At 44.5% G+C, this 22,361-nt stretch overlaps 4 protein-coding genes across 5 annotated transcripts; all 4 read left to right on the forward strand.

Moving 5' to 3' along the window:
• The first annotated feature begins 1,812 nt into the window (after positions 1-1,812).
• Positions 1,813-2,527, forward strand: LOC133909245 (histone H3.2). The gene has a single exon (XM_062351584.1). It carries the CDS (start codon positions 1,910-1,912, stop codon positions 2,318-2,320), a length of 411 nt encoding a protein of 136 aa, XP_062207568.1. The 5' UTR covers positions 1,813-1,909; the 3' UTR covers positions 2,321-2,527.
• A 206-nt stretch (positions 2,528-2,733) lies between these two features.
• Positions 2,734-6,282, forward strand: LOC133909243 (VAMP-like protein YKT61). 2 transcript variants are annotated; one of them, XM_062351580.1, is made up of 6 exons: positions 2,735-3,116; positions 3,444-3,541; positions 3,949-4,053; positions 4,640-4,705; positions 5,258-5,344; positions 6,197-6,282. In XM_062351580.1, the coding sequence occupies exons 1-6, from the start codon at positions 2,882-2,884 to the stop codon at positions 6,245-6,247; spliced, it is 642 nt and encodes a 213-aa protein (XP_062207564.1). In that variant the 5' UTR covers positions 2,735-2,881; the 3' UTR covers positions 6,248-6,282. The 2 variants fall into 2 exon arrangements, with proteins under 2 accessions (XP_062207565.1, XP_062207564.1); XM_062351581.1 differs by lacking the exon at positions 3,949-4,053 and having other exon boundaries at positions 2,734-3,116.
• A 1,563-nt stretch (positions 6,283-7,845) lies between these two features.
• On the forward strand, positions 7,846-10,615 carry LOC133909242 (fructose-1,6-bisphosphatase, cytosolic). The gene is made up of 12 exons (XM_062351579.1): positions 7,846-8,164; positions 8,266-8,313; positions 8,405-8,479; positions 8,561-8,622; positions 8,729-8,795; positions 9,225-9,338; positions 9,417-9,503; positions 9,605-9,675; positions 9,763-9,828; positions 9,954-10,040; positions 10,125-10,200; positions 10,303-10,615. The coding sequence occupies exons 1-12, from the start codon at positions 8,006-8,008 to the stop codon at positions 10,420-10,422; spliced, it is 1,032 nt and encodes a 343-aa protein (XP_062207563.1). The 5' UTR covers positions 7,846-8,005; the 3' UTR covers positions 10,423-10,615.
• Positions 10,616-10,765: 150 nt separating this feature from the next.
• Positions 10,766-14,399, forward strand: LOC133909244 (uncharacterized). The gene is made up of 2 exons (XM_062351583.1): positions 10,766-10,924; positions 11,726-14,399. Exons 1-2 carry the CDS (start codon positions 10,922-10,924, stop codon positions 12,491-12,493), a joined length of 771 nt encoding a protein of 256 aa, XP_062207567.1. The 5' UTR covers positions 10,766-10,921; the 3' UTR covers positions 12,494-14,399.
• Positions 14,400-22,361: the final 7,962 nt, after the last annotated feature.

Raw genomic sequence — 22,361 nt, forward strand, 5'->3', positions numbered from 1 at the left:
TAGCGAGCTCCTAAGGTTAGGGTTTGGAGGTTGGAAGAAGAGGAATTGGCAACAAAAAGAAGAAGACAATCTCGTTCGATCCAATAGCCAGAAAATCGACTGTTTGGCACCCAAGAAACACTAGAGAGCCCTAATGGACCCAAAATGAAACTTTCCTCATAAGCATTTTCTCTAATCTATTGTAAGGACTAGAATCAATAATCTACACGTTTTGGACATCACGCTTAAAAAAATCAGGTTATCGTGGTTTGCAACAGCTTATAACAAAGGTGGCTCGCCTGTCATATTCACAATAGCTCATAATGCCATTCGACTAACTTTGAACAAAATGTGACTTATCAACCAGAATAGATGCCATGAGTGTGGTGAAGCTATTAACAAAAACATATTTTGTGAAGTGCATACCACGGGGGTACTCCAGTCGTAACAAACTAGATGTCAACATTAAAAAACAGGTGTGGTATACATAACTATAAAATGTGGTAAACATAGGTTAAAAGACGGTAGAGCTAATTCTCGCTCGAGAATTTCTGGGCGCTCTGGCACTCATTCTATAGCCGTGCGATGTGTGCTGCGATTTGCGTTTTGGATCGTATCCCTCAAACTCTAGTGAGGTTAGAGTGTTTTGGGTTTTTAGGTGTGGGATTTTCACCGGAGACCGGTGGCTTAGAGGGAAGGCCGGGTAGTAGAGGGGCTCGTGGTGGTGGTTGACGCGAGAGTGGAGCGATGAGGTGTTAGGACACCACCGATCACAGGAGACGAAGGACCACTAGTTGGGGGTGCTGGGTGGGGGGAGCGTTGCAATGACATCCTGACAAAATCAGATTAGTGTGGCAACAGAAGGCGACGGTTGGGAGGCGCTAAAGACGAGGAAGGACGGTGGGTTGGGAACGAGGGTGCAGACAAGAAGCTTGCCAGAGTCGAGTACGGCGGCAATGGGGATGTGGGTGGGGGCTCGGGCTCACTGGTGGCGCTCACCGCGACGATGGTGTCAGAGGAGAAGGAGAGTCAGGTATGTGTTGGAAAAATTCTAGTGCTAGGCAGCCTCGAAATACTTGGGTGGTAGATGGATCCTTAGAAAGGATAAGCTTGTTTTGCTTGGAAAGCATTAAGCAATGATTTGTTGTGGTGATTCTACTTGGTTCATGACAAATTTTATCATAGCTAACTTTGAAAAATTAAGATTGCCATGTTTTTCACTGGTGATTAAAATGGCAGCCACACTCTAGGCAAAGTTAGTAAAAATATGAGCATATGATGCACAACGCATATATTTCAGAAATCACGACGTGTTAAAACCGTCTTAGCTAGCTCAAAAGTTTTTTTTAGACAGTAGATTCCATTTTTTGGGACACTAGAATTTTTTTTGAGAGAATTGAGACACTCGAATTATGTGTGGTAAAGTTGTGCTTACTCTTCAAACCATTCGGCCCCTAAATTGCTTCAAGGCTTCGTGAAGTCGAGGAGAAAACCAGGTGACCGCACTCCTGGCCTCCTCTCTTCTCCGTAGTCCGCACACCGCGTCAATCAGCCAATCACAACGCAGGAATCCCCTCCCCACGGATCGCTCCCACGATCCGCGTGACACGGTGTTCCTCGCTCTCCCAGCCTCAGCCAATCAGAACGCAGGAATCTCCTTCTCACGGATCCCCCTCCTACGATCCGCGTGCTCACACCGCAACCCAATCTGAGCCGTCCATACCCCTCCAATCCAACGCCCAAAACCTCATCTCCCTCCACGGAACCCGGCCCACGTCCCCAAAATTTCCCAATCCCGCCCATCCCTCCCCTACTTAAGCACCCCGCCGCTCCCCTTCTCACCTCACACAGCAATTCTGCATTCTCCCTAGCAGTCAAGCACTCGAAACCACTCGCGAATCAAGCCCTAGCCTTCCTCCCCTCTCCCCCGATGGCCCGCACGAAGCAGACGGCGAGGAAGTCCACCGGCGGCAAGGCCCCGAGGAAGCAGCTTGCGACCAAGGCTGCGCGCAAGTCGGCCCCGGCCACCGGCGGAGTGAAGAAGCCGCACCGCTTCCGCCCCGGCACTGTCGCGCTCCGGGAGATTCGCAAGTACCAGAAGAGTACCGAGCTACTGATCCGCAAGTTGCCGTTCCAGAGGCTGGTGCGGGAGATTGCACAGGACTTTAAGACCGACCTCCGGTTCCAGAGCTCCGCCGTCGCCGCGCTGCAGGAGGCCGCCGAGGCGTACCTCGTTGGGCTTTTCGAGGACACCAATCTTTGCGCCATCCACGCCAAGCGCGTCACCATCATGCCCAAGGACATCCAGCTGGCCCGCCGCATCCGTGGTGAGAGGGCCTAGGCTTCGTCGCCGTTGGGGCTGGAAGTAGTAGTTTCTGTCGGTTTCTTATCTGGAGATGTAGAGATGTTCTGGGTTGCTTAGCTCTGGCTGTGTTGGTCCCATGGGTTTCATGGTGTTGTTGGTTGGTCACCTGTGTAATTTACCTCAATCCCATCCGGTGTTACAACGAGACTATGAACCGGCAATGAATACCACCCTTTTCAGTTATCCAAGTTTCTCTGGTTTTCAATCCATGCGGGCTTGTTGCATCATGATCGTGTTGCTGCGTTCCGGAAATTTTGCTAGTGATTTGGTGATTTTTGTGCTGTGTTGGTTCTATATGCCTTTCAGAGTTGTCCGTTCTATTAGGCAAGGGTTTTGTTTACGGGTAATAAAATTGGCCGCATGTCATTAGTAGACACGATATATTGGGAGTCGTGCAGGGTAGTTCAGTGCGACCGAGTCCAGCGGAAGAGAAAAGTGGTGGTTGCTTCTATTCTTTCTCGTCCGCGATCTCCGTCCATCCAGCTGTCTTGGCGCAGCCACGAGACCGTGAGCGGCGTAGATCTCCGCGTGGGGGGGATGAAGATTACGGCGCTCCTGGTGCTGAAGCCGTCGTCCTCCGGCGCGGGGGGCTCCTCGTCCACGTCGTCCGGCGGCGGGTCGGGTTCGGAGGCGGTGGTGCTGGCGAACGCGACGGACGTGAGCCACTTCGGCTACTTCCAGCGCAGTGCCGCCCGCGAGTTCATCGTCTTCGTCGCCCGCACCGTCGCGCAGCGCACCCAGCCCGGCCAGCGCCAATCCGTCCAACACGAAGGTAACCTCCCTCAGATCTGCTTAGCCTTCTGATCTGCTTAGCTTTCTGATCCGTTGCCCGGATCCGGGGTTCGGGTTCGCACGGATTTGGCCGGGGGCGGCCTTCTGCTTCTGATCGGCTGGTAGTTTGATGGCTGCAGTAAAGACAAGTGGTTAAATTATTGGATTGTGGGTCAGAAAATAACGTTGTCAGAATTTGGGGATCTCTTGATCTTCTGACGATTATACTTTGTTGGCACTTGCGCCTAATATTAGCTAGATGTGCACTTCACAGTTCATGACCATCCCTCCTTGTTTCAGAGAATTGAGGTTTGCCCTATTTTTGTAGAATACAAGGTCCACTCGTACAACAGAAATGGCCTTTGTGTGGTGGCATTCATGGACGATCACTATCCTGTACGAAGTGCATTTTCTGTTCTGAATAAGGTACCAACCATTTTTCTGGAGATTCCTCAACTTTGCATTTGACTTAAGATCAGTTTGCCAACGGTAAGATATAGTTTGCCATTTTCCTTTTCAGTGGGCCAAAAGTTTGTTAATTCTAAACTCGGTGTTGCATAAAAATTTTAGTCCAAAAATGGATAATAAGTTGTAAGAATGTCACTATAAGCTTGCTGCTTGCTAGTCCCTTTATTTAGTTACAATGTTTAGTTCATTATCAAACAGATTTCAAGTTTCATTGGCAACTTCAAAACCCTATACTCCTTGCTAGTCCCTTTATTTAGTTACTGGTCGAAATCTAATGGCAACCCCCTATATCCATTATCAAAATGCTGCCCTGCTTTATGGTTCCTTTATGAGATTCAGTTGTTGATATGATGCATTTTATGAAGGTACTTGATGAATACCAGAAGGCTTTTGGGGACTCTTGGAAATCTGCTAGTGCAGATGCAACTCAACAGTGGCCTTTCCTAACAAATGCTTTGACACAATTTCAGGTTTAATACACCTGTTAAATAGAAACATTTTCTGTCCATGCGATGATTGATATAAGCTCATGAAAATAATCATAATTTATTGTTGGGAGTTAATAAAGTGGGACTACTTATACTATCCTCTATGGAAAATATCAGTTAAATGAGTTGAATTGCAATAATCTGTCTGTTTCTGGTATCTCCACTGCTACACGCCATGTTTGTTTTGGATGAAAAAAGATGAACCATATCTAAGGTGTTTGGTATTTTGGGGATTGGCTTATTGGAGATGATTGCATGTTTTGGATGTATCAACATAATCATGCATTGTGCTTGTACCTACATGCTTAACATTTGGTCCTTCCAGATTGTCATATCACTGCATAACTGCTAAAGAGTTATTCATCCAGCTGGATTGCTCTGATGGCTGCCCAGAACGAGCATGCTAATTTTTGAAAGTAATATTATGTAATTCATATTGCCATGTTTGTGGCTGAATGAACATTGGTTATACTTGTGCAGCTGATATTGGGTCAGGCCTTCATTTCACTTCCTCTGTCTCATAAGGGAACATTTCCACATTAATCATGACACATTCATCATTTTGTAGGACCCTGCAGAAGCTGACAAATTAACAAAAATCCAGAGGGACTTGGATGAAACGAAAATCATCCTAGTAAGTGTTACTTATTCAAAACTTTCTTTGCTTAGATATTTTTAGTTTTGCAGAATATCTCCACTACACAGTAAATGTTTTGGAGTACTGTACTAGATGAGTACATTACATTTCCTATAACAAACACCTTGATATTACCTTTACATAACATGCTTGTGCTGGTAGCCTGGTACTATATTTAGATGCACTTAGATCTAAGCCAAGGGCCATTAGGCCTTAGATGCATCATGCTTGTGCTGGTGCTTGATCTTGATGGTCTTAGATCTAAGCAAAGATTCCGTCTTCCGTAGTGGTTCAGATTGAACTTAATTTCATTGTACTTGGGTTGCACATCCGAGTATGAACAACTCTTCATCTGGTAAACAAGAAATGTACACTTGCTCAAGGATAACTTAATGATTTGTTTATGGCCTTACGGGCATACTGTAATTCTGTACAAGCAATCTTGGTCACCTTTGTTGCATATTGTGCCGAAGCTACTATGATTGAATATGGGAACAACCTGACAACTGTTTATAATTTTGGATCCTTTTTGCCTGAATATTTTAACAGCACAAAACTATTGAGAATGTCCTTGCAAGAGGAGAGAGATTGGATAGCTTGGTTGAGAAAAGCTCAGATCTGAGTGCTGCTTCACAGGTAATCCTATCTTTGCTTTTCCTGCCAAACGATTGCTTTTATGCAGTACAACTGTAAAACATAGTAAAATTTTGCTACTTACTGCTACTTTTCACTGTCATATATTAAGCTAACAACTTCAATATCTTTTTTGACTAGCATTGTTTTCAGGTGTATATACTCTGTTACATGTACATTGTTAACTTTTCTAGCTAGCAATCACCATCTATGGGAATACTAGAAGCAATTATCATTCCATCTTTTATCTGTCAGTCTGTTAGTAAGACATTTACTTCTTGTTTGCAATGTTTTGAGGTGTATGTACTCTGTCATATGTACATCGTTAACTTTTCTAGCTAGCATTCTCCCATCTATGGGAGTATTAGAAGCAAATTGTTAACATCTTATCTTGGTCTGTCAGTAATAACTCTTTAAGACATTTAAGTCAGGTTTGCACTGTTTGCATAAGTAGTTTTCAACACGCTTCACTCACCTTGATTTTTACTATTACTGGCCAATGTCACTCTAATGCTAGAGTGGCAGCGTTTGCCTAGGGCCTATGATCTCTTTACAGCTCAGAGGAAGTAAAATGTTGCTTGCAAGTTATAATATAAATTTCCTGAATACCATGATCCAGTTCCAGAATAGTTACAGTTTGATATCTTGTAGAGTGTGACTATTGCAAAATATGAAAAAGGTTCTTGATGCCCTGTTCCTCTTGGCTAGATATATTGCAGTCTTGAAACTTTTGGGCCTCTGGGGGCTCTTCAGCTTAGTCTTAATTTTTTAATTAGGATTCATTATCTCACAGTTTGTTCTTGTTTATTAGTTCAGCTACTTCATTTTCTTGAGAGATGTTATTCTGTCTTTCAGATGTTTTACAAGCAGGCAAAGAAGACAAACCAATGCTGCACTATACTTTAAACTCTGGCCCTTCAATCATGTTTGCAAGGTTCCAGGTTAATGCTGTTTTTGAGAAGATCTTAATTATTGTTAGGCTTCATCTTCTCTCTTCATATAACTAATTTCTGAGCACACTTTTTATTCCTTGTCATCAGAAACAAAAACGACCAATATTGTATTACTGTACCGTAAGTTAGATTGACCGTGAAGCCTGGTTTCAAGGCTTAAGGTTGATGCTGTTGAGGCCCCATTTGGAATACATGATTTTTCTCCTGTAATTGAACTGTTGTCTCATGAAACTCCTGTATAATTTCTGTGAAATTCTTGAGTTCCAAAAGGCCCTAAATTGTCATTGTTTGGTAGTTATGAATCCTTGTGGTAACCACTAACATCATTTACTGGAGGTTACATAGGTAGTTAAAATCTCAGTATGCTGGAGCCCAGGTTGCTATTTGATGTCCACACTTTATATCTTACCTTACTTTCATAACTTTACCAAATATGTTACGCCTGTACTTGTGTTGCTTGTCTGATTACTTCTGTGTACCTGGTAGCACGGATGCTGTCAAATCGCCAACATGGTTTCAGTTGATCTGTTCTCTGTGAAATCCTCCATGCTGACCCTTGGTCTGAACTTGTTTTGTTCTCATGGAGCAAGGAGTGAGCACAAATTTTCAGCGTCACAGGCTGATAGCATCCTAAAGTCTCAACTGGAGTCACTGGACCACGAAATGCAAGCGAATCCGGTACGGGAAGGCAATTGTAAAGCAGTTCCCTGAACAGAACAACCGGCCTAGCAGGTGCGGATCCACGGGTAGAGGGGTTCGCCCCTACCCTCCGGGCTCGCGTGAGAACTTCTCCAAGTCCCTTCAATTTTTTGCATGGAAGAGAAAGAAGAGTACGAGCAGTGGCAGATCTAAAGTTAAATTTTATGAAGGGTTTAACTTCTTCTTTGTACTTTCTCCTTTTTTTCTTTTCTCCTTTCTCCTTTCTCTACTCTTTTTTCTCTTCTACTCTTCTTCCTCTTTCATGCCCAAAAAATATACGAGATGGTGGCTCTGGATCTAACGTGAAGGTGAAGCGTCCAATCGCAAGATGCCCCAACGGCCCAGCCACGTTTCTCTCACTCGAAGTTGGACCAGGCATATTCGGCGCGTAACGGCCAGGCCGTTAGACAGTTAACTCTGCTTCGTGTGAGTCTTGTGACGAAACGCTCACTCTCCGAGAGCCGTCTCGCTGTCGCATCGGATTCAGGCCGTGGCCAACGCCTTACTTGGCTACTTGGTCCTAACCCCCCTGCTCGCGTTGGCGCCTTCCTCCGTCCCATCCCCCACCGTTTCATTCGTACGCGCCGCCACGAGACAAAGCCTCCCTCTCCTCGCTAGCGTCCGTCGCTCTCCCCTACCGTCCTACGTCCTGCCGCGCGCTACGCCACCGCACCACCACCACAAACGCGCGCTCGACGCAGGCAGCCCAGCCGCAGCGGATAGAGGGATAGGCCTCCGCGTTGATTCCGTTGGAGCTCCACGCCCCTCGGCTCCCAGCCTCACTTTTTTGCCGCGCTACCCCACCTCACGGAGAAAACCACCGCGCGACACGTCACGTTGCAGCCAGCCAGGTCCCGATCGGCGCGCGAGCTAGATATACCGAGCGCGCGGGAGCAGCAGGCACGTACGCGGTGCCCGCGCGCTTTGCACTGCCGCTGCGTCAGCTGGTCGCCGTAGCTGCACGAGCTGAAGTGAGTGGGAGGGGGCGCACGGCGGCGAAGCGTGGGGAGAGATGGACCACGCGGCGGACGCGCAGCGGACGGACCTGATGACCATCACGCGGCACGTGCTGAACGAGCAGAGCCGGAACCCCGAGTCCCGCGGCGACTTCACCATCCTCCTCTCGCACATCGTCCTCGGCTGCAAGTTCGTCGCCTCGGCCGTCAACAAGGTCATGCATCGACCGCTCGTTGTATCATGAGCACGCCTCACGCAGGGATACCGCGTGCTTCTGCATCTTAATCTGTACCGAAACTTTCTTGGACTGTGCAGGCCGGACTCGCGAAGCTCATTGGCCTGGCCGGCGAGACCAACGTCCAGGCGAGTGCGCTGGCTCACTTCGATCATCTAGATCACCGGCAAATTTTCTTCTGAGACGTGAAATGACGATGCCTTGCCTTGGCGTGCGCAGGGGGAGGAGCAGAAGAAGCTGGACATCCTGTCCAACGAGGTGTTCGTCAAGGCGCTCGTCAGCAGCGGTCGCACCGTACAGTTTCTTCTTGTCCATTTGCGATTGTCAGTTTCAGTTCGGAGTATTTGTTTTGTGACTTGGCGCCGGTGTACGCAGTGCGTCCTTGTGTCCGAGGAGGACGAGGAAGCTACGTTCGTGGACCCTGCGCTACGTGGAAAGTGAGCAATCTCGAACCATCAACACACAGCTTATTTCCCCCCCAAAAAGGCACTCTCTTTATCTACTTTGTTTCTGATGAAATATATGTCTTCCTTTTCTATCAAGGTATTGTGTTTGCTTTGATCCACTTGATGGCTCCTCCAACATCGACTGTGGTGTCTCCATCGGAACGGTACTAACACAAGAAATCACCGAGTCGATTATGAAACGTTTAAATTTCGTTACAAAATCTGAGGACAGTGACGTGAAAAGGAGGACTTTAGCAAAAGACCGGTTCCTCAGCTAATATTGCTGCCTGGTTTCCTAAATTTATGATTCGGTATTATCTGAAATGACTGGAAATTTAAGCACTGAGGTGTCACGGCAGTATAACACTAGAGAAGTACAGCCTGGTATACTCAAAATGATTTGTCCTCATGACTTACTTCTACTGTCAATAAATTTTGTATAAATTGTGCAGTGTAAAGCTTTTGAGCTTTTCCATGTTTGTTTTTTCTGATTGAAACGAAGTTTTTTTACATTCACTGTGCTGCATGCTTTCTCCTTCCTCTTATTCTTTCACATGAGCTTCCTTAAGCAACTTTTTCCTTCTGTTCTATAGATCTTTGGGATTTACATGATCAAGGACAAGGACAATGTGACGCTTGAGGACGTACTGCAGCCTGGGAAGAACATGCTTGCTGCTGGCTACTGCATGTACGGCAGTTCCTGCACGGTAATCAAGCCTCCTAAACCCATTCCCCCTCAATATAATCTTCCCATTTGATTTGACCTGTATACTAATCGGCTGCAGCTTGTTCTGAGCACTGGAGGTGGTGTCAATGGCTTCACACTTGATCCTTCACTTGGGGAGTTCATCCTGACACATCCAGACATCAAGGTTTGTTTTTTGAGTCAACTACTATAGCCCTATCATTATCTTTAAATTGATCAAGCAACATAATACTCATACCGGCATCATTCATGCTTGATTTTGTGCAGATACCTAAGAAGGGGAAGATTTATTCGGTGAATGAAGGGAATGCCAAAAATTGGGATGTGCCTACGGCGAAGTATGTGTTATCTGTGTCTTCATAGTGCTACCATACTTAAGATAAAAAAAAAACACTCCAGCTAAATTTTATCACCATATATCATAGGTTCGTGGAGAAGTGCAAGTACCCCAAGGATGGTTCATCACCTAAATCGTTGAGGTACATTGGAAGGTGAGTCAATCTTTTGGTAGACTTTCATCGGAAAAATGAGTGTATCTGCCCTTTGTCATCTGAATCAAACTTTACGTAGGATCGAACATTTTGTAGATACTAACTGACATTCGTAATATTTACAGTATGGTTGCTGATGTTCACCGTACCTTGCTATATGGAGGTGTATTTTTGTACCCTGCAGACAAGAAGAGCCCAAGTGGAAAGCTCCGGTAAGCCAATGCCTACTCTCATTTGGCATACGTCACCTCCAGTTGCATATATACTTCTGAAGCTGCCTCAATTTGGTTTTGCAGTGTCCTGTATGAAGTTTTCCCCATGTCATTCCTTATGGAGCAGGCTGGAGGTCAGTCCTTCACAGGCAAAGAACGGGTAAGATTTCTGCTTCTCTTTACCATCATTAGAACCGCACGTTCAGTACCAGTATCTGGAATCTGGATGTATTGTTCACACTGCATTGGCATGCCATTGCAGGCTCTTGATCTGGTCCCTACCAAGATTCATGAGAGATCCCCAATCTTCCTCGGCAGCTACGACGACGTGGAGGAGATCAAAGCATTGTACGCCGAACAAGCAAAGTCAAGCTCGGCTTGATCGGGGCATCCTAAGAGGTGTAAATCAACTCCCTGGCCTTGCTGTACCCTGATTCAGACATTTCATTCCTTGCTCTCGTCGTAAGTTTGCAACATCCAGTGTAATAGTATGGAGGCCCGGCACAGTTTCATAAGCAACTAAGGCCTTTTTACAAATTACAACATGACGCTAATACATACACTCTAGCTGCTAAGGCAAAGCTCTTTTTCTAAAATGGGTAAGGCAAAGCTTACGTTCCCTGGCTAAGCATACTCATAGTTTGACTCGACTCTTCCACACACGCTCAGTACTGGGAAACCAAGTGTCTATGTCGTAAGACTACTGTCGCAAGCTCTGCAAAATGTATTGCGCATAGAGATCCCTGCAAAAACGTGATCATGTTATAAGTTATTCGATATTGGAAAACAAAAATCCACCTCCGAGGTCTGAAATGCTCGATCTGGAAACTAACATGGAGTACTGGATGGCATTGTTAAGATAATTGCCGCACAAAGACCCTATGGTATCCTTATATATATATATATATATATGTATGTATGTATGTATGTATGTATGTATGTATGTATGTATGTATTGAGGTTTATTGTAGTTCATTGTTACGTCACTTTCGTAATTACGATCTAAAAAGTAGTATAGTTGTGACTCACAAGATATATCAGTTATTGTAACCGTGTAACTTATCTAGTCGTAATTATACACTTTTTTTCATGTGCTTGCAACTATGTCACCTCTATGCACACCTCAGTTACAATAAAAAAGCAGTATAGTTGCTATCGTATATAAATTTTTTATCATGGGATCGTAACTCAACTATCTGTACTGTCGTAACTGAGGATGATGCAGCATTAAACTACAATACTTTTCGTAATTATACACTTTTTATCATGTGATCGTAACTCACCTATATATACCGCTGTAACTGACTAGTTTTTTAGTCTTAACTGGGTGATGCGAAGTTGGCTGCAGTAATTAAGGGTGTCGCAACGTAATTCACCGTTACAACTAGACGCAGAATAGACTCGCCGTGTGAAAATATATATCGTAGTCAAATACTTTGAGTTCAGATTGCAATTAATCTTACATAGCTGGAAAAAATGGAGCTGCTAGGCACACAGAGCCGCGCTCCAGCAGAGGACTGCAGCAGCCACGTTGTCTTCAGCAAGGCCAGCATTGCAACTCAATTAAACATAACATGGCAGACCATTTAGCCATTCAATCGAACAGGCTGTGTGCATGCATAGAGTTCAAGCCTTCAAGGTCGAAGCCAGGTATATGCAGTGCGTTCACCTTGACGTGGTTCCAGACGTTGGAGATGGGGACGCGGCTAGGAGACGGAGCGACGGCTCAATTCCTGCTCTTGCTGCCGTCTCGCCGCTGCCGGTGCTTTCGCCTCAGTGGCACGCGGTTGTGTCGCTGCCGTTGCCACCCGCTTGCGGAGATGTATCGCCCTGCCGCGTGCGGGGGAGGCGGAGGCAGTAGTCGCGCGTTGGAGAGGAGAAGGCAACGACGCAGCGGGGCGGCATCAGTGGATGGTAGCCATCGCGCCTCACGCGCGGCGAAGAAGAAGGCAGCGGCCGTGTGCGTCATGCGTCAGATGCGCACTCTCTACACATTGCGGAAGCGCACATGTCGGTGCCGAACAAGCCGTGTCGAAGTTCAATCTGCCTCTGGTGCGCCACCTTCGAGTCGCTCGCTGTCGGCACCGATTGGCTTAGGGATGTCGCTATCGCCGTCGCCTTCGATTTGTGGAGACCGTGGTATGGTAGAGGAGAGTGCGTGCGGTGGAGCCACCGGCGAGGGAGGCGGAGGCGGTGCTATGGGGCGGATCGCAGGAGGCTGCGGCGGCGTGCGGCGACGTGCCCACAGAGAGCAGGGCGTCGCCGGCGACATCACCTTGAGCACCGGCGCCGCGGGCACGACCGTGTTGTATCCACAGAGCTCGTCGCCGGTCTACCGGTTGGGCACCGTCGCACTAATACCAGCTCGAGCAATTGGTTGCCGACGAGGGCGAAGGCAGGCGGAGGAGCGCGGCAGAGGTCAGCAGCGGCGCGGGCGTAGGTGGAGGAGGTAGGGATGAAAACGGTCGGAAACATCGGAAAAAGCTTTCACCATTTTTATTTTCATATTTTTTTAAAGCGTAATCGAAAATGATAGTGTTTGAAACGAATACAGTGTGGGAACATCGATAACAATATTGTCAGAACGGAAATAAGCCGGTATCGATCGGGAATCAAAATTATTGAACGATAAACACCGACGTAACACTACTTGCAATCACGTCCATACACCGTGTATAGGATCGATGATTACACACAAACACACTATGATGATAATATCAAATGTTTAACTTAAATAATAATGCCATACACGTTCGACTTATGATAGACTAAACAAACACATAAGTATTGAAGTATACAATCAGACACTAGAACATCGCAACATACTAACATCTAATGAGATAGACATATTACATATATTTTTAGTTTAGACTTAATATAGACACATAATAGTTTAGATTTAACATAAATTTATATGAGTTGGGCTGCTTGTGGATGTGTGACTTTATATATGAGGGTGAAAAACGGTAATTACTGGGCTTAAAATACGATAATTACCGGCTAAATACGAAAAAAAAATCCGAAAACGATTGGAAGAGCCCAAAATCATTTCCACTTTCATTTCTGGGATGTAATAATATTTACATTTCTATTTCTATTTCCTTAGTATATTATTTCTGGCTGTTACGGATGAAACTCTTTAAAAAAAATAAAAAACCGATATATATCATTTCCGTTTTTATCCCTAGAGAAGGGCACTGGCGCGGGGGGAGCGATTCGTCTTCTACTTTTCTGGTAAGTGCTTTCGTTTCTCAGAGGTGTTTTCGTCTTTTACTGTTCTGCACGTACGAAAGTTTTTTTACTGATCTTGCTGAATCCATCCTTTACATGTTTTCTTCTCTTGATGTTTTTCTTCTCCCTAAAGTACAACTCTAATATCATATCTAGCCCGTGCAGTTGTATGCGTTAATGTAATCTTGTTGGATTAAGGGAATGTATTATGTTATTGAATCAGACAAGTAAAAGATTAAAAAAATTTGAGGAGGTGTTGGAGGTGGAGGACGCTCAACTGGGCGCCAACGCATCGCCTTCAGTCCCACTATTTTGCGCATCAGGGAGAAGGCACCGAAGTCCTCACAGCGAGGATGCGGCGGCGGGTTTGCGAACTCGGTCGCCGACTGCGAACTCGCTTAAAGGACCGAGTCCACGACACCAGCGCCTGCAAACTTGCTCGCCTGGCAATCGAACATCGCTCTGTACTCGCTCGCCTGGCGATCGAACATCACTCTGTACTCGCTCGCTTCCATTCAACTGCTAAAAAAAACTGCTGATGTGGAATTACGAGGGACGAGCTTTCCCATGCAATTTAGGTTATAGAGAAGAGATAGAGATATATATCCATGCCTGACAAGGTGAGGCCAGGCTGAGTAAAGGATTCAAACACACCGAAATCTCCCCTTTTCCACGGTGAGGATTCGCTGGTCGCCCTCGTCACGGGGCGCGCGTATGAGCCGAAGCTTCGAGCACTCAGGTACGGGGACGCTGTCTGCCAGTCCGCCGTTGGGTTGGGAAGACGAGATGCGTGCGCTGGCCCTATGAACACTGAACAGCTCGCCTCCGTGCTGGGATGCTCCGTACACTACTAACTCACGCCCCTGGAACTGGAAGGCTGGAAACAGAGGTTCTCCTGACGCCCTACAAAATCAAAAGATACTATTGCTTCTCAATGGACACAATTCAGTTCCAAAGGTTTAGGCCCCGTTTGAAAGACATGAATTTTATAGAAATTGTGTATATATAAATTAAACAAGGCCTTAGTGGATCTGTGCACTCGAGTCCAAGCAATCCTTGTGTTTCTTTTGAAGATTTTGAAATTATTAGTATTACCATGACTTGGTAAAAGTCCCACTGTTGCATGCAGTGCAATTGCACCTGAGTTTTGTCATTTTTTTAATCTCGCCAACGGGATTGAATTTCATCCATGCAAAATTTGATCTTTAAATTTAATCCATGCAAAGCCATACTTTGAATTTGATCTTTTAATTTTTGCTGGCGTATGTGCTGCGCAGGAGTGCTGCTAGCTACCACCGAAGATGGGCATGGTATCGTCGCAATCTTTTTGTCAGGTGCTGTCATCCAGTGTTGTCGCTGAGATTTACGTTTACAGGGGTTAGCTTCAGAGGTTCACCAGTGCACCTTTGCTTGGAGGGAGAACAGGGAGGCGATGGCTCAACGGGGCAGTGGTGAGGGGCAAAACAGCTACGCCTATCTGCCGGAACCATGGGCAAGGAAGCGGGTGGAGTCGATAATGATGGATCTATATCCGTGTGGGATCCACTTACTTTGACTTTCTATAGCTAAAGGCAGAGGTGAACGGTATTATACAGAGTATGAGTACTGTTTATGGGTTACAGTGCTAATTCTACTACATCCAGGGTGCTGTATCATTATTATAGCACTATATCATATCCCTCTATTTTCAAACCAACAACTCACATAACTATAAGTCATGGGTACTTAAGCTTCTCTGGGGATCCTCTACCGTATGGGAGATGGTTGAGAAGTGAAAGGAAGGGTAGTGACGGAAGACTAGACGGACTTTACACACAATCACATTGGGATGTGCATGAGAAAATAGAAATTCAAACACCACGGTCATGCCTTATTTAATGAGAATTCCATCATGCCCATATGCACAAAAAATACAAGGTATAATACAAACATACATTGCAATACAACACAACATGATATAACATAAAAATAGCAAGAAGCTATTCACAATATAAATCAAAAGCCATTGCATTTGCAGCACCAAATACTTATACCTAGTTTTATATCAGCAAGGACATCATATCCATTCGGAAGCGAATCCTAAGACTTCATGCCTATGAAGGCATAGGCAAACAGTAAATTGTGCTTTGCGCTACAGCGAAATGTAGTTAGTCACTTAGCCAATATACTATTCATAACTTATATAGAAAAGTACTGTAGCACAAGATCTAATGTGTCCACCTAATCCAATGGCTCAAAGGCATGTGAAGTCAGTAACTTCAAAATCCTCCGAAGCCAGAGGATCTCTCAATCCTATTCATTGACAGTGGCATCATTGACCAGGAAAAAGAAATACTTAAGAAAACAAGGTTGATTGAACCAGCTGGCTGCAGTAAACCCCACAAAGATTAACAGAATCGATCCACGCAGCAACAAAAGAGCGTAGCAACAAGCCTACAATCAACGAACCTAATTCAAGGACTAAAAAACAACCTATGTGAAACATTGACAACAATGCTGCAACATAGTCTCGAGCAAATGATTAGAGCAGAAGCACCCAGAACAACTCAGAACTTTAGAAGTTAAATGCATGGTGCAGAAATTTTCAAGCAGTCAAGCATAACATCCTGCAATTCTGCAATTGCATCCGCAACATTATTCATGCAGAGAGTTGATGCATACTACCAGTATCAGAGACCAATTGCTACACTTGACTCGTGCATATGTGATCGAACATTTAAACTGTTTGGAGGGAGTTAAGAACTTAAACCTGAGCATTATCGATGGCCGGCTCTGGCTAGGGCTGGGCCTGCGCTGGGGTGAGCGCCTTCTTGATGGAGACGGCATAGATCCGCGCCATGTGCGGTGCTAGCGCGGTGTTCACCATTCGGTGCCACTCTAACAGCTGCTTCCCCTCGAACTGCTCCGACACCACCTCGACCTCGTAGCTCGCACCACACCTTTAACACCAATTGATCAATCAACAAAGCAACAAAGATCCACTCTTTTGTTATCACTAATCGAAGTTGGGGCAGGCTTACCCTCCAGATGTATCTATCACCACTTGAAATTGCAGAAACGCATCAGCGGGAGCGGTTAGGGTTTAGGAATCAGGACGAAGATGGATTTAGCGGAAGAGGTTTAGAGCGGGAAGAGGCTTAAGAGATGGGAGGGGCTGAGCGCGGAGGTGATGGCTGCCTTTTTACATTTTCGTTCCAACCATAGCTTCCCTATCAGATTTTTAGTCTTCCAACATCAGCTACCCTATCAGTTTAAGACCACACATTCAGGCAACATGACGCTGCGTACTAGTGGTATAGACTACCAAAGTACCAATCTTTGCACCAAGTATACTTGTGGATGTGTTACGCAACATGTTACTACAAGTCCACAAGCAAGCAATGAACTTTGCCAAGTGAGTAGAATTAGCTGAGAACAATCACAAGATTAATTCGACAGAGACTTCAAAAACAAGCAATTGTTACACGATTGTATCACATTCTAAACCTACAATCCATCAGAAAACAGTAACAGTGCAGCACATAGCGTACACTTCATGGTTCACATCATCAAGTGGCCAAATACACATCAGTCATTGTTGAGAATCAGTACCATCTCACTTCAAACTTCATGCATTTCGCAGGGGTGGAGAAACCAATATGACACCATCACCTCAAACAAAAAGGAATGGGATAATGCGTTTAGTGTCCTGCAAAGATAATACAACAAATAGTTAGTGTATCAACATCTTCATTAGACATTTCAAAGAATAATGATAAGTAACGTAAATAATTGTCCTGTACCATTATATTACTACTAAACAATTCATTACCATATAATGGAATCACAATCATCTTATACCACACAATAAGAACAGGGAAATCAGAGCAGTTTAAAAGATTTAGATAGCTTTTTTTAAGAAGATTCAAATAGCTTTATGCTCTGATGATTTTTATTGGATGTCAATCCCTCCATCAACACATTGACACTCCACTCCATAAAGAAAATGAGTGCAAGAATGTAATGGCGCACACTATGCATCTATATGGTTGAATCCGAATTACCCAAGGGCTCATACATCCTAGACATACACCAAAGAATATTATCATTTCCCATTGATGTACCACATAGAACATCATTCATCGATGGTTAAAGTTCACGGAAACAATAATAACTTGGCAATTGACATACAAATACTTATCAAGAATTAGAACAATATGTTAATGAACTTACGCGCACAATTTCTTCATATGTTTCATCATCAATCTCAACGTTTGTCACGACCTCCTCAACATCTCCAAGGATCATGTTTAGTGTTGATCGTATGCCTGGATAAAGACGTAAAAGAAAGACATATCAGCAACTATCTCCCCAGAATGACAAACATGTTATAAGATATAGGTCACCACAAGATTAAAAGGTGTATGGTAAAACACAAAGAATTGACAAACTCATGAGAAAGATGAGAGTATCATGAACTTAAAAGCAATCCACGACAGGGGTGCATGCAACTGAAAAATTGACAACATACAACATGACATGAAATAAAAGAAGTTGTGGTAGGGGAGCATAAATCTACAGGATAGCCAAAAAATAGTATCACCATTCATCATGATATTCTAAACAAATTAGTATAAGATCAAGCATACTGCCTTCATTCTTCAACATACTTAAATGATAATCACATAAGCCAGGAATACCACTGCTATCCATTACCCTGTTATATGCTCCAAAAAAATTGTTATTCAAATACTCGTTTTTGTAGAGCACTGATGTCCCAGTTCCATTCATTACAAGAACCGAGTCCCAAGCAGTTAAGCACTTAAGCCCAACCTACAAAATTAAAAAAACAGCCAACAGCTGAGACAGAAACGTAGTTTGAACACTAAAATGATCTAGTTCTGAATAGAGAAAATAATTCACTGCATCTGTACTAAGGGACTTTCATTCAATCCACAACCTCTTCTTCCACATGAGCCCTTCCGGCCTTCCACAAATGGCCAGTCTCCCTTCCATGTTACTGAGATATTAATGCTTATTAATACTTTTGAATTGATAAATGTTATTGCACACGAACATATTTAACCTCATGCACTCCAATTTTCATTGAATTGTTGCATTAGACACGAACTGGCACATCAAATTGAAGATAGATCTAATTAAACCAGAAAAAAACAGTGACGAAATTAGCAACGTATAAGCTCATCTCCCCGCCCATATGAAATCGTTGCCTTACATTGGTAACTACCACAGCCGGTCGACTCACGGACTCAGGCCGCCACTGCAACCAGGCACTACTCAACATCCAACCAACAACAAGCACAGTACTACAAAATACAGCAAACAGTCTGAAGAGAAGCAAAAGGTTAATTACATGAAGCTTGCCATGGAGCTCACGGTCAGATCGGAGCTTGACGTAGATGCGCTCGTCGAGGCTGAGCCGTATCAGATCTGGCGGCTCCTTCACCGCGATCTCCTCCTCCACCGCCGACGCCTCTCCTCTTGCCGCTCGCACGCCCAGAAGCCTCTAAACCCTAGCTACCCAACCAATCGAACGCACCGGGACGCAGCGACTCGCAAGCAACGCACTGGCTTCGGCTTCAGATATGTTTGCATTTTGGGGTGGTGCAGCGGCGCTCGCTGGGTCTCGGTTTTGCGGTACGGCATCTCGCGCACCCAGATTAACAGGCCTAATGGGCTTCGCTGGGAAGCCCATTTTTCTCCAGCCATTTAGGCCAATCTTTGTCCGCAGAAGGGGGTGGGCGACTACAGAGCACTTGTGCAACTCCACTACCCACATCGCAGAAATTTTTTATTTTTATATTTCAAAAATCAAAAAACTACAAAACTATGCTTCGGCTTGAACTTTTTATGACTATTTTGATAGTGTTATGAATTTTGAGAGCAATAAAATGCAGTATTTTTTTTGATTTTTTAACATGTTGCTCGTTGAAAGAGTGACATCTTTAATGTTTTTCATATCCTATTTTTGTAAAAAAAATTCAAACAAACACATAGTTTTGTAAACCTTTTATATTCGAAATCTCTCCTACTTAAAAAATACATAATATTCATTTCAAGATAGCGGGATGTCCTGCCTGTCCCAACATCCACCCCCTCAATTCGGTGCTGACATGTGGGCCGCGTTCTGCACCACCAATCCCACACCCTCGCTTCACTTCCATCCCTCTGATTTTTACTCCTTCCGCCCGCATCTCCTCTCCCAAGCACGCCTGCCCGCTCTAACCGCGTTGTCAGTAAAAGGATCAAATGGCTCAAGAGGGGATAAATTGGGCTATTAAAAATTTACTCCTACCAAATTTAGAACAAGTAGCAACCTTAGCCTATATGAATTGAAATACGACTACACAATCAAACTAGGTGGAAGCATGAAAATAAGTAAGCTAGAACACAAAGTAAATGCGGAAAGTAAAGTTTGTAAGTAAGTAAAAGCTCAAATGTAAAAACGGGAAAATAAGAAGATAGACAAGAGAACATCGATTTTTCCTGAAGTATTGATGAGTTGGTACTCCCCCCTAGTCCTCGTTAGAGCATTCACAAAGGATATCACCCCCCCCCCCTTGATTCACGAAGTCTCAAGTGCTTACCCATAATTGTCGCTTTTTCATCTCCGAATTGGCGAACATCAAACCAAGCATATAGCTCTTCTCGGGGCTCCCATAAAAACTCCAAGATTAAGCCTAGACTATAGCTAGATGTACACTTGCTACTCTCCAAGCACTAAAGATGTCCTTTACCTTCAATTAAGAACTTTGAAATTTACTCAAGTGCACTCTCTTACTTCTTGATGACACACATAGTATATAAGTTCTTATGGGGTCGCAAGAGAGCCAACTGAAACCAAGTGAGGATTATTTATAGGCTAGAGATCCAAATTTAATCGTTGTCTAACAACCCATTTTTTCTATTAACACCGGATGAACCTGTGACTATCTACTTACAATCATCGGACAATCCAGTGAGTACAAATTTCAGAGCCCCACTATGCTAGCTGTCATTAGTCGTTACTAGTGAAAATGATCCAGTGGATTCATACGATGTGACTTAGTTCATTACCAGACCATCTGATCAGAAAAACCAAGCCAGATTACTCGTTGCAATCTTCTCTGCAAAAATTAGTCCGATGATTTCTCTTTGCCTTTACCGGACCATCCGATGAGTGTAGCTTCTTTTGGAACCAAAAATTCTTTTTTACAAGAAATGCTCTGGTGGTCCCATCTTTCCATCACTGGATAATCCGGTGAGTTCAACTTCAATTTCACCTAGAAAAATTGATTTTGCTGAAAAAGCTCTGGTGCCCCCATGTGGGTAACACCGGACCATCCAGTGCAACACTTCAAAAAATTTAGGACACGTGGCACCAAGAAAAGGTTCCGGTAATACCTGCAAGTTAACCATCGAACCATCAGGTCTTCTCATTTATTTTCTGTCTGAACCAAGAGAAATGCTTTGGTGATAACTAGAGTCACATCAGTGGAGTATCCGGTGAGGCTAACTTCACTAAGCTCGTCCAGTTTAATCTTTTCTTGAGCTTTAACTTCACGACATCTCAACCATGGACTTCTACGAGCGACCTAGCACTAGAGATTCACAAGTGTGCATCAAATAAAGTCTAGACTCATTTAGATCAAACTACTACTCTTAGTCTCTCTTTATAGTACATTAAAAAAGACTAAGAAAGGAGACATATAATACTATAAGTGTCATTCCTCTCCCTTGTGACACTTAGAACTAAAAGATTCTTAATCTTGATACATATCTCCATTGATCATCCATATAAGACCATCTCCAACCATATTCCCTTCATTTCGTTCCCTTCCCGATTCCCTTCCCCGTTCTCATTCCCTTTATTTCCTCTCATCTCCAACAGCTTCCCCTCGAGGGGAATCGCGAAGGGAATGGAGAGAGAATCCCATCCTGAAGGGAATGACCCTGGGAATCCCGTCGTGACGGGAACCGTGAAGGGAAACCGTTGGAGCGCTGAAGGGAACGAAAATCCCGTCGTGAAGGGATTCTGGCCCCTGAAGGGAAACCGTTGGAGATGGTCTAATCGCCTTAGGGACCAAGAATACCTAATCATCATTGTGAACTAAAATTTTTGATACCATTCAAAGAAAATTTGTTAGTCACAATAATACGGTTGTTATTAATCACAAAAACACTTACCACTTACCTAGGGGCCTAGATGCTACAGTCGGCCCCCCTCTCCTTCCTCCCCCGCGCCCCTCCACACCCAGCATCAAGGGCTCCAACATTCGCAACTGCCGATCAACACTAACGCCACCGCGCTACTCCCCTCCCGATGGACACCATCGTGTTCCCTCCGCCTTTCCTCAACGACAACTTCGATTTCGATGATTTCACCTTCGCCTCCGCACAAGCGCCCCAGCCGCCCATCGCCGATCCCTGAACTGCCACTTTCAATGACGACTGGGGTGACTTCTTTGTGAGCTTGATCAGATCAAAGCGAGATGCGTCCATGCAGCCCACGCCACCAACGCCCATGTCCACCGCTTCCTCCTAGGAGAGGCTGCAGGGCCCGCTCCCACTCTCTGTTTGGCGCCGATGACCACGAGGAGAATGGGGATGGAATTGCAAAAATGGAGGTGAGCGTTTCACACTATGATGCATTTTTCTAATCACCCCCTTGATTCCTTCAGCTATTTTTGTCCAAATTTCATGAGATGTTGGGAGTTAGGAGGACTGTACAGTGGCATCAACACTATCCGAAAAGAACATATGAATTGCCACAATATGTTGTTGCACTCACAAACTAGATAAAATATGATGGTTTCAAGCCCCTAGGATTATTTCAGTGGCCAATATGATGTATTGATGATAATAAAATGTGATAGTTAACAAAATGCAAATTTGAATAAGGATCTGGTTGCTGGTGTAGGAGATGGGTGTGTTGTTTATTTAGTTATGACAAATTTTAATCTAGGCAGCCAAAGCTGGCCTACTTAAGAAAATCCCTGGAAACCCATTGGTATTGCAACATTAGGACCTCTCAGGTAACGGAAAAGTAAATCACACTATTGTCATATTCAAGATAAAAAAGTAGAACTACTTTGTAGTGTATTGGTTTTC

The sequence above is a fragment of the Phragmites australis genome, chromosome 2 (genome assembly GCF_958298935.1).
Source record: "Phragmites australis chromosome 2, lpPhrAust1.1, whole genome shotgun sequence".
Lineage (NCBI taxonomy): Eukaryota > Viridiplantae > Streptophyta > Magnoliopsida > Poales > Poaceae > Phragmites > Phragmites australis.